The 11,974-nt window shown below is 39.5% G+C and overlaps 1 protein-coding gene across 1 annotated transcript; it reads left to right on the top strand.

Moving 5' to 3' along the window:
- The first annotated feature begins 1,818 nt into the window (after positions 1-1,818).
- tmem9b (TMEM9 domain family, member B) lies at positions 1,819-11,542 on the top strand. Its single transcript, XM_050048375.1, has 5 exons — positions 1,819-2,047; positions 4,146-4,237; positions 4,342-4,450; positions 5,553-5,687; positions 10,197-11,542. The coding sequence occupies exons 1-5, from the start codon at positions 1,976-1,978 to the stop codon at positions 10,350-10,352; spliced, it is 564 nt and encodes a 187-aa protein (XP_049904332.1). The 5' UTR covers positions 1,819-1,975; the 3' UTR covers positions 10,353-11,542.
- The last annotated feature ends 432 nt before the right edge of the window (positions 11,543-11,974 follow it).

Consider the following 11,974-nt stretch of genomic DNA (forward strand, 5'->3'; position numbering starts at 1 on the left):
AAATCTTTCCTCCTACCTGTAGAGCTGTTTATCAGTCTAGATTGATTTGGTGTGAGTTGCTGAGTGTTGAAGATACTGGCTGTAGAGATGTCTGCCTTCACTTGAATATAGTGGAACTAGATGGCACTCAGCTTGTGCTAAAGAAAAGCACAAATGATATTAATATTTTATTTTAAACCCAACAGCAATGTCTCGTTCCAGATATCATGACCCCATTATTCAAGATGATCCACAGACCTTGTTGTGAGCAGTTTCATGTAAGAACTATTTAGTTTCTGCCAAACTACACCCACAAACTGTATCACCACTTAGAAGGAAGAGTGCACTCACATTACAGCTCAGCTGAGGAAGATGCCATTAATATTTACATGTCGTGCTATCATGAGAACGAACCTCTGGTCTATGAGTAGATGCACACTTCCTTCTAAGTGGTGACACAGCTTGAAGGATGTAGTTTGGTAGAGAGAAAGTAGTTCCTACAGGAAACTGCCCACAACCAGGTCTGTGGATTATTTTGAGTAACTGGGTCATAATTTCTGGATTGCTGTTGAGTTTTTCAAGTGTATTTTTGGGCCCTTTTGAGCAACACAAGCCGAGTGCCATTTAGCTCTATTATATTCGAGAGAAGGCAGACATCTCTATGGCTGATGTAGTTATGACGCTCTAATTATCCCCCTTGTCTTCATCCAAATTCTGAAAAAAAAATGTACCAGACCACCTAATATATTTTAAAAGTTTACTTCAGCTGTCAAAGGTGACACAGAAACAGTTGTCCATTTCCAAATCCAAAATTATCCAGAAAGGAGAGATAAGAAAAAGATAAAAGAGGTAAGAGGTCAAAAAAAACTGTGGCTCCACTCCCTACTGCAATTAACTCTCAAATCTAAAAACTCTCTCCACTGGTGAGTGTAAAAAAGGGGGCAATTAAAGGTACAATACAACAATTACAGTACCCTAATCTTAACAGTCACAAGTGGAAAACTGCATTTAGGTTTCTAGAGCCGATATCTCCAACAGTAACTCACACAAGAACAATCTAGATTGATAAATAGCACTGCAGGTAGGAGTAAAAATATGCATTTTTGATTTTGGGGTGAACTTTCCCTTTAAAAAAAACTATTCGGAAGACAGTATTTGGGCAGAAACACAACACTCCACTATTTTATTTAGGTATGGAAATTGCTGACTGTCTGCATGTAACTAAAGATGTACATTACCTCAGAGCTGGAATAAATTGAATTCATGTGGCCCTGCACTGGTGTGGTGTAGCATGCTGTATCAAGCATTATCTATTTCTATTTTTTGCTACGTGTCTGTACCTTGTTTGCATATTTCTCTGGCCCATTTCTTGTGCTCCTGTCATGCTTAATCCCCCCCTGAAGATTAATAAAGGTTGTCACCATGTTTCCAATAGACACATCATTAGGGCATATTAAAGTTCTCATTAAAAATACATTTTATTGTTATATATCTTATACATAACAGTATTACTGTACATAATCCTTGAGAGTTTTATGTCTTCACCTCAGATGCTCTCGTTCTCACAGTCTGGTAATAGGACTGCAAAAATGTCGACTCAAGAGGTGCGTTTGTTTTAAGTTCACTACTTCACCAGCGAGGGCGGAGTGTAGCTCGGCTTGTACGGGTTTTTAGGCGTTATCTCGGAAACATTCAAGTAACCGATTTAATTGTTGTGTAAAGGCTTTTTCACATGAATATATGTTGTTTTAAATGACCCCTCTGTTTGAGAAGGTTTACATTTCACCGCCCGCCGGGAACTCATGATTTACATAACCGAGCGCCATTTCGAGAACACCGGAAACAACAAGTCAGCTGCTGGGAAGCTGAGGTGTTTATCCCTAAATTAGCTCGATGGTTAAAGTCGTCACTTGTTAGGGTGTTATTTACACTGCTGGTGTTGTTTGTGCAAACAGTTTAACGACAGTCATCTGGAAATCTTTTACAGACTCCGAAGATGAAGTCTGTGTTTCTTCTCGAGCTTTTGTGTTTGGCTTGTTTTGTGTTTTTAGACCAAGTGGCAGCAAAGGTAAGGCTAATGTTAGCTAGGTTAGCTAGCGTTGCAGAGAAAATGGTGATGATGGCTCACCAAACTAAAATCTCCTCTGTTTTAACCTCACTAAAATATTAAATATCTCTCGAGTCTTGACAGTTATTGACAGTTATATACTGTAATATCCGAGCTAACCTCTGATATCCTGACTTTGGGACATTAGTTTTAACACTCAAATACGTCGCAGGTGTTGCTAAGGCTACATGTAGCTACACTGTCAGCACTAATTGAACATTATAACCTCCATGAAGGCAGGATTTACTGCAGGACTGTTGTATAAAACCGTGATAGCTCTAGCTCTGTGTAGCCAGTGAGCTGACAATTGAGTATATCCTGTGCTTATGTAAAGAAGCTAACAGCTAACACCATCTTAGCTGCACTAACCTGCTCTGATCAGTATCTGTGTAAGATAGCGTAATTGGTACATCACTTCAAAAAGGATGTCAACGGAATGCTCTACATGATTTAAAATACAGAAACACAAGACTGGAGCTATAACAATAAGAATACAACATAATACATAACATTGAGGACATTAATCTATCACGGAAACACAGTATGATTAAAGTAGAAAAAGGGAGGAAAGGCAGGAAAATAAAATCAAGAAATACATATCAATATAAACTTAAAATCATGGTTGCTGCCTCGCTGCCATTCAGGACTGGATGGCTTACAACTTCTGACAGCTTGACGTAGATAAGACACAAGTCCTGGTTACTGGTCCTGACCACATTTCTAACAGTATCACGCCCTACTTTGGATTATGAACAACTAAGACGAAACACTCAGCTAGAAACTCAGGAGTTGTTTTTGATCCATACCTAAACTTTAATCAGCTCATTTAGGGTGTTGTTCAATCCTGCTTTTTAAAATCAGAAATGTTGCTAAGGTCAAAACAGTACTCTCCAAAAACATAGTAGAACAACTTATCCACTCCCTTATTTTCTCACGCATAGATTACTGTAACTCTTGTTTAGAAAAGTGCTATTGAAATGAAGTTTATTATTAACATTTATATATGTTATATGTGTGTTTTGTATATCTCACCAGCGAAATGTGCACGCACACTTGAATGTATCACAACAAGTTGGTGATAATGGTGGTGAAGATCAGGCAGGAAGAAAAAAAGATTGATGAATGATTCATGATGTAATCTGAGACTTTTTTCAACAGGGAACAAGTGCCTGATGTACAATCAGCCACAACATCAAAACTACTTACAGATGAAGTGAATAACACTAATCAAGTCATTACGATACAGTGTTCTACTCCAGGCATTCATGTGGATGCCACTTGACATGCTCCACCCACTCAAACACAGTTCTAGACCAAGTACCCCCTCTTACGTTAATGGCACTCCTGATGGCAGCGGCCCCCAAGCAGGACAATGCATCATGCCACACTGCAAAAACTGTTCAGGGATGGCCCAAAGAACGTGGCAAATAGTTCAAGGTGTCAAATTGGACTCCATATTCCCCATATCATAGTCTGACCGAGTATCCGTGGAACCTGCTGGTACCCCATCTCACAACCCACCGGATTCACTGCCAGCTCCTTGGTGCCAGACACCACAGGACACCTCCTAAAGGTCATGTGTCCATGCCTCAACAGGTCAGAGCCAGGTCTGATCCAAGGAGGTCCCATTGTGGATCGGGAGTACCTCTGGGGTATTGGCACGTCACACAGATGCTCATTCGATTGGGATCTGGGGAATTCTAGGCCAGTTCGATGCCTTGAGCTCTTTGTCACATTCCTGAGGACATTTCTGAAAGGTTTTTGAGGTGTGGCATTGCAAATTGTCCTGCTGGGAGGGCCACTGCCTTTGGGATGTGCCGTTGCCATGAGGGGTTGTACTTGGTCTGCAATGGTGTTTGGGTGGGTACAGCACGTCAAGTAGCATCCACATGCCAGGACCCAGTGCTTCCCAGAAGAGCACTGTGTTGTAAGATGATCAGTTATTCACTTCACCTGTCAGTCATTTTGATGTTTTAGCTGATAGGTGGATGTGTGAAGAGAAAGAAGAGGGAAAAAACACAAGAGTAAATATATTATACATTGGATCTGTCTGTTACAGAACTCTGAAGACATCCGCTGTAAATGCATCTGTCCCCCGTACAGAGATATTGAAGGACAAATCTACAAACAAAATGTCTCTCTCAAAGACTGGTATGTAAAATGACGTGTCAGAGCACCTCTCTGTAAGACATGATCCGTCCATTCCTGATTAATACTGTACCAGCTTGGTAATGTTTTTTTTTCTTGTGTTTCAGTAACTGTCTCCATGTGGTTGAGCCCATGCCAGTTGACGGGAAAGATGTGGAGGCATACTGTTTACGCTGTGAGTGTAAATATGAAGAGAGGAGCTCGGGGACAATTAGGGTAAGTTGGATTGTTGATTGTTTTGTCACTTGCTTTATTTTAGTGCTGCACATAATGATTATATTCATTACTGAGTAACCTGTTGCTTTTGCCAGAAGATGCTGAAAAATTACCATCGTACTTTTTCTTAATTTAACAAAAATAAGTTGCTTGTTTTTGTCTTAATAGCAGTTCAAAGATACTGAATTTACAACAATTCGACAACCAGTCCTCATATTTGAGAAACTGGAAACACTGAATGTTAAGCAGTTGTGGTTGGTATATGGCCATAAATCTCACTGACAGACTCATTCCCCCAAGATGCACCACAGAACGCAACAGGAAGTCTTTCCTGCCTGTGGCCATAAACCCATACAACTCCTCCCTCAGAGTGTCAGCTGCTCTGAGTCAGCAGACATCATCTGGACTTTATTCACCCTCTGAAGTTATGATTCATAAGTATCTGTTGGGTGCAGCTGTTCAACTGCTGCAATATTTTTTCAGTATAAGACTTCATCATGCACATAACTGCACATATTTCTTATGTTTACTTTATTCTGTTTGTGTTTATTATTCTATTGATGTAAATGTTGTAATTAAGTTTCACACTTGCGGCCTCAACACAGTGATGATATATATATATATATATATATATATATATATATATATATATTCTATTTTTGATATTTTTATATCTAAAGTACCAGTGTGTGAAACACTGTAGCATAATGCACATTCTATTTTTTAATTTGTTTTATTTTATTTTATTTTATTTTATTTTATTTTATTTCATTTCATTTCATGTCATTTTTATTTTATTTTATTTTATTTTATTGCTTTATATTTTCATACTCTTATTCTTACTTTTTTTATAATTCTGTATTCTTTACATCGGAGCAACTGTAACGAATCACAATTTCCCCTCTGGGATCAATAAAGTATTTCTGATTCTGAAATCAGTCATAGATTACCAAAAAAACTGTAGATGTATTGTCTGTCGAGGACACTATCAATCAGCTGATTGTTTCAGCACTACTTGTCACTTAATTGACTGTGTTTTCTATATTTGGATCCCATGTGTCAAAGGAAACCTGACCAATCTGTAATTATTCCGTATATCCAGGTAACCATCATCGTGTACCTCTCCATTTTGGGCCTGCTGCTGCTCTACATGGTCTACCTGACTCTCCTGGAACCCATACTGAAGAGGCGTCTCTTTGGACACTCGCAGCTCATCCAGAGTGATGATGATGTCGGGGTATGTGTTCTCTTAATATTATAGCGCACAGTGAGAAATCACAATTAAGTTTCATATTATAGTAATTATGGTACTGCCCAACACTTCTACCAAGAAAACGAGTTTCTCTAAATTCATTCTTGTCATGAGAATGTCATGTATGTGTCAATTACCTCCCTTTGCACAAAATGGTTCTCAAATGTCCAAACTACAAACAAAATACACCACCTAATTTCTTAAATGTAAATCTTTAGGTGAAGGGAACATGTAAAAGTCACATTTAAAACCAGTTAATAATCAGGAGTGTTACAGCAGCTGGTCCAGTCTGAACAGCTCCTGCAGGCAGCACTATGTAGTAAGACCTGCTCTCAATGCATGGAGTGATTCATTTTTAAAAGTGCTTTCTCACTGTGTATCAGAGCCATTAGTAACCACCATTAGTAACCACAGTCAGAGGCAAAGAGCTGCAGGGAGGAAACTGTCAAACTACTGCACCATGCAGGCAGCTTTAACCTGTTTCTGTTCACAGCACACTGTCTCTGTGTGCTTTTGCCACTAACCTGATTCTTAGACATAATTGAAATGAAAGGCCAGCTCTGACTATTAAACACAACCCCAGTCTCTGTTTAAGACAGAAAGTTAACCGTTAAACAGGAAATAAAACTCACTGTTAGGGGGGCTTTAAATGTCTAACAGTAATCAGTAGCTGATATAGCTGTCATTTTCACTCCTCTAACTATTTCAGGAAACATCATTATAATGCTGAAAGTGCCCTCAAAGAGCATTAAATCAACGTTGTCTCCTGCAGTATGACAGTGCTTTCAGATGCTAAGATATTTTAGATATGACAAAGGAAAACAGTGACTGCCTTCGCCTGAGGCGAGAGGGGAACTGCAGCCGACTTGCTGAGCTCTCTGCAGTGTTTTCACTGGCAGAGTTCAGGCAAGAGGAAGTGTGAGAGGTTTCTCACAAAAAAAGCTTTTCCTGTAAAAATGTGACTAATATAAGCAGGAGTAAGCACCAAAATGTTTAACGTGGTTAACGTGAAACATGTTGATCGATGTGGGTAAACCAACTTTTGTTAAATTGGAAAAGGAAGATGGCGATTAAATCAACAACCAGATTACTATCAGGAATGAGTTGAATGCGAGACATGAACATTTCCTGGTTAAGGATGGGACCATATCCAATTTTATCACGGATTGCGATAAAAAACACTCACAAAAAGTTGATAGTGGGGAATTTCCATTATCTGGATAATCGTGAATTGTGTCCAGCACCACCCAAAGAGACTGCTGGGAAACCAATAATAAAAGAGACCCTGTACAAACAGGCTGCACCAACCTAAAAACACACAAAAGATCTCAATCAATCATTGGCATTTCATGTCAAAGGTGATGATGACATTTCAAATAGTTGAGAAGCCTGGCTTTTTAATATGTTTGATTTTCACTAAAATGATGTTTACTAAAAAAAGATGTGTTTGTCCTGTCTGTGATGTAATAAAACAATATGTAAGGAAGGGCTGGGTTAAAATAATCGACCCATCTGATTCAGTATATACACTTATATACACTTTTTCCCACGGATATATGAAGCTTTCACCTTGTTTATCTCGCCAGTAGTAAACGGGCCACGGCACTAAATTAAACACGACCCTAGTACTGAGAAGCTCCGATGTTTCTGGCCATTCCATGTCTAACTGTTAGCTTACTTTTTACATTTTGGTGTAATTTATTATCATGCTGCCGCAGCCTCTCCTCCTGCTGTCTGCACGTCGGGGCTGCTGTGCCACTTTTATGCGCACACACAAACACTGAGTAGAGATCCCACAGAGGAGACTGAGAAGTGAAGAAAACTTGAGCTGATGACAGCTACGCTTGTTACTGTGAGTGCAATAAAACCACCATGAGGAAGAAGTCAGTATTTTATCAATACACGTGATCAGCAACATGTTAACATGTAAGAAAGCAATATTTCAATTTGCTCTGTCCGCAGTCTCTCATCCACCGCTGTTAATATTATGTTATAAATGAGCACAGAACTAGACACATAATTTAGTTATAAAATATTCAGTTTTATTTCTGCTCTGAATTTATTCAATCTCTTTCACATTCTGGCAAAAATGGTATTGAAACTGAAATATCAACCATAGAATCGCAAATTGAATCAAATTGAATCAGGAAATCAGTGGCGATACCCAGCCCTCAAAAGGTGAAGGGACTCCAGTATGTTTTAATGCCACAGATGATTATCAATATAAGTATTTTGGCCAGGATAATCGTCCCATGCCTAGCTCTGGTAAATATACTGTCGCTGGCAACTTAAACGACATCACTGGTTTGCTGCTTTTTGGAAATAATGAAAGATATGTAATCAACTCTGCTTTTCCTGTATTTATGTCTCAGCAACTGAATATGAAAATTACCACTGTCAGAGAAAGCTTGAATTGACAGTACAATTATTCAATTGACCCAAAGTTGAGACTATTTGCAGCGCTGTAGCTTGTCCCCAAACTGTCACTGGGATCAAAACAAACGGCAGAGACTTAAAAGCGAAACCAGTGTAAGCACAAGTACTGCTGCTACATTAATTATAGAGGAAATGGTGGGCTTGTAATGTTTAGTCAGTCTTTGATACAGAGAGACGGCCCGGCTGATAATGATGGTTTATTTTCCTAAACACATTCGTCACAGATGTCTGCTGTGGCTGTGATCCTCCCAACACTGTTCTTGCATTTACTTTTATTATGTCTTTCTGATGAGAGTAACAATGGTGACTTTATTTTATAGCACTGAAGTAAGTTACAAAACACTTTACAGAGAGACGAGAAACAAATCTTTGGCAAATGCAATTAAGTTTTAAAAGAGCAATAAAAGCACAGAGACACAGAATAGAGAACTAATTAAAAAAATGGAAGTGTAATTTGGTTTTAAAAGGAGTTTAAAGAGGTAGAAGGCCAGACAAAGAGTATGTGGTGTAGCTCAAGTGATAAGCAACCCAAAACAAATGATTGTTGCTGTGTGAAAGAGTCCTTCTGTTTTCCTTAAAGGCCTCTGTTGTATTTTACAGCAGTGTCTAAGTTTGTATTTGTGTTAGTGGACATAGTCTGTTTAATTCGAGGGCTCTGTTTAAGTCTTGTGAAACTGTGCCGACACAAAAAAGGTTCACAGGCTGCGATCAATACAAAAAAAAGGTCAGTTTTTTTAGGACATCCGTGCACAAAAAGAACTGCGCTCAAAGGGCAGAAAAGAGTGAATGAAAACAGCAAAAACCCTTTGTATGAAACACTTTCATATTTCATCTACACTATATGGACAAAAGAATTTGGCCAAACCTGTTAATTATTGAATTCAGGTGTTTCAATCAGACCCGTTGTGTATAAAGGGTGTGTAAAATCAAGCACCTAGCCATGCAGTCTCCATTTGCAAACATTTGTGATACAAAATGGGTCGTTCTGAAGAGCTCAGTGACTTCAAGCGGCTTTCACCTTTGCCATAAGACGGTTTGTGAAATTTCATCCCTGCTGGATATTTCATAGTCAACTGTAAGTGATATTATTAGAAAGTTGAAGTGTTTAGGAACAACAGCAACTCGGATGTTGCCACGTAAAATCACATATCGGGGTCAACGACTGCTAAGGTACGTAAAAGTCGCCATTGCTCTGCTGATTCCATCGCTGAAGAGTTCTGAGCTTCCACTGGTATTAATGTTAGCACAAAAACTGTGCCGCGGGAGCTTCATGGCCGAGCAGCCTCACATCACCAAGCCCAGTGCCAAGCGTTGGATGGAGTGGTGTAAAGCACACCGACACTGGACTGTGGAGCAGTGGAAACATGTTCTGTGGAGTGACGAATAACGCTTCTCTGTTTGGCAGTCAGACGTGTGAGTCTTGGTTTGACAGACTTTGGGAGAACGTTACCTGCCTGACTGCCAACTGTGAAGTTTGGTGGATCAGGGATAATAGTACGGGGCTGTTTTTCAGGGTTTGGGCTCGGCCCCTTATCTCCACTGAAGGACAATCTTAATGCTTCAGCATGCCAAGACATTTTGGACGATGCTATGCTTGCAACTTTGTGGCAACAGTTTGGGGAAAACCCTTTTCTATTCCAACATGACTGTGCCCCAGTGGTTGATGAGTTTGGTGTGGAAGAAATTGACTGGCCCACACAGAGCCCTGACCTCAACCCCATCGAGCACCTTTGGGATGAACTGGAACGGAAATTGCGAGCCAGGCCTTCTCGTCCAACATCAGTGCCTGACCTCATGAATGCTGTACAGAATGAATGGGCACATATTCCCACAGAAACACTCCAGAATCTTGTGGAAAGCTTTCCAAGAAGAGTGGAAGCTGTTGTAGCTGCAAAAGGGGGACCGACTCCATATTATAGTGTTGGTGCAGCGGTCAGGCGTCCAAATACTTGTGTCCATATAGTGTATTAAGGAGTCTTACAAGATGGACCTAATGATTGACCGACAGTTTGTCACACCTTTTAGGCTAACAATGTTTTTCCCATTCTGTGTTTTCAGGATCAGCAGCCTTTTGCCAACGCTCACAACGTCCTGTCCCGTTCACACTCTCGACCCAACATGCTGAACAAAGTGGAGCACGCCCAGCAGCGCTGGAGGAGGCAGGTCCAGGAACAGAGGAAGTCTGTGTTCGACCGCCATGTTGTTCTCAGTTAAACTGCCCAGCGAAGGAGAGTTACTGGTGGAGCAGGATAAAAAAAAAACCACTGTGACAGAGCCCCCTCGATTTATATCACTCCCTTTCTCTCATTTGTGGTTTGTATCTCATCAAGTGTGACACTTCCCAGATGAACACGGTGAAGAAATGTGGATCTGTAGAGCAGAAGTCCCAGTGAAACGTTTAATCAAAGCTGGGAACTCTTATTTAGTCTGCAGGCGGCACAAGAGATTACAGTGAATTCATTTCTGCACAGTCGTGAATGAAGAGTCTTAAACAGCATTTTTTCCAAAAGCAGAATTTACTCTGCCTGCTGTGTAGTTTGCAGAAGTGCCAGGTCACCCGAAAATTTGCAGTGAACAATTTGATGTTAGAGACTAATAAATGTGAGATAAAAATAAATCTTTGATGTGAATATTTTATAACATATTCTAACTCTTGTGGCCACAGTGTCAGGTGGAGTATCATCAGTCCATCTCTGACCAGTCGTCAACATTTACAAGCCAAACTGGCTTCCAGAGTCAAACATCCAGATGTTGGTTAACTAGACAGCTGAGCAGCCTGCTGACTGCAGTAATGACCTGTTAACATGTAGCTGCTGGTTATTTTCCACACTAAAACAAACACAACTCGGACCTGCTGCTCTCACCACAGGAGAAAGGAAATAGTGTAAAATAGAAATCTTTCAGCCTTCTTTGAAAAATGCATGTTTTATAACGAATCTTTTATAAATGTCTTTTGAATCCTTCATTCCTACCATGATGTCTAACGTCTGATAACTGGTGTGAAAATCATCATTTGCATTGAATTTGATATCTCAAAGTAGTCTCACTAAACCTCGCTGCAGAAATCGATGCAATCTCTCGGTGATGTCATAGTAATCGTAGCTGTGCTATTGATCCTCGTCTGTTGAAGACCCTCTTAAAATCAGTGCCCTCTTCAACTGCATCAACAAATCTAATGAGTAGTCTTTTATTTCGGCTCCTCTGTGTGCTTCGTCTAACGTCAGCTCCATTGTGATGGTCCTTGTTGTCTCACAGGCAGCAGTAGTGTGACAGAATGATGTTATTCAGAGTGCAGAGAGGTTTATTTTGTGTATAGCTGGGCTGTGTACAGACCTATGAAAGTGTTCTTAACTACTGTATATGTTATACCTTTAACTTTGAAATAAATTATGTAATATTTGTGATTCTTGTGATTGTAATAGTTTGGAATTTATTCATGCTTTGTATTACTTGCAGGCCTAATCAGAGACTTCTCTTTTATGTAATTCTCTTTTTAATTTGTTTATGAAAGCAATATGAACATTATCAACAAAATCCTCAACCAAAAAAAAAATAATAATAATTTTAAATTTTATTTTAACTGAAATAAAATGTTTCAGGAGTAATAACATAAACAAAAATTGTACCATAAAATAAGGATAGAGAATAAATAACACATAAATAGATTGTGCAAACAAGGATGTTAAATCAAGACATACATGTAGGGACAGTGGGGGCTTTTAAAATCAGGTCTAATTTTTGAGACATATACCAACCATTACATAAATATTATATACCAAGTCAATCCATTTCTTTTTGCAGCCATTTCTTGGTTAGGAATTTCTTAAATGCCACTA

Source organism: Epinephelus moara, chromosome 1 (assembly GCF_006386435.1).
Source record: "Epinephelus moara isolate mb chromosome 1, YSFRI_EMoa_1.0, whole genome shotgun sequence".
In the NCBI taxonomy this organism is placed as follows: Eukaryota; Metazoa; Chordata; class Actinopteri; order Perciformes; family Serranidae; genus Epinephelus; species Epinephelus moara.

What these genes read in the sequence shown, in the direction of transcription:
- tmem9b (XM_050048375.1), top strand. Translation starts at nt 1,976, where the DNA reads ATGAAGTCTGTGTTTCTTCTCGAGCTTTTGTGTTTGGCTTGTTTTGTG. An exon ending in TAGACCAAGTGGCAGCAAAG is followed by an intron (nt 2,048 to 4,145) that starts GTAAGGCTAATG and finishes TGTCTGTTACAG; the next exon opens with AACTCTGAAGACATCCGCTG. An exon ending in AGAGTGATGATGATGTCGGG is followed by an intron (nt 5,688 to 10,196) that starts GTATGTGTTCTC and finishes CTGTGTTTTCAG; the next exon opens with GATCAGCAGCCTTTTGCCAA.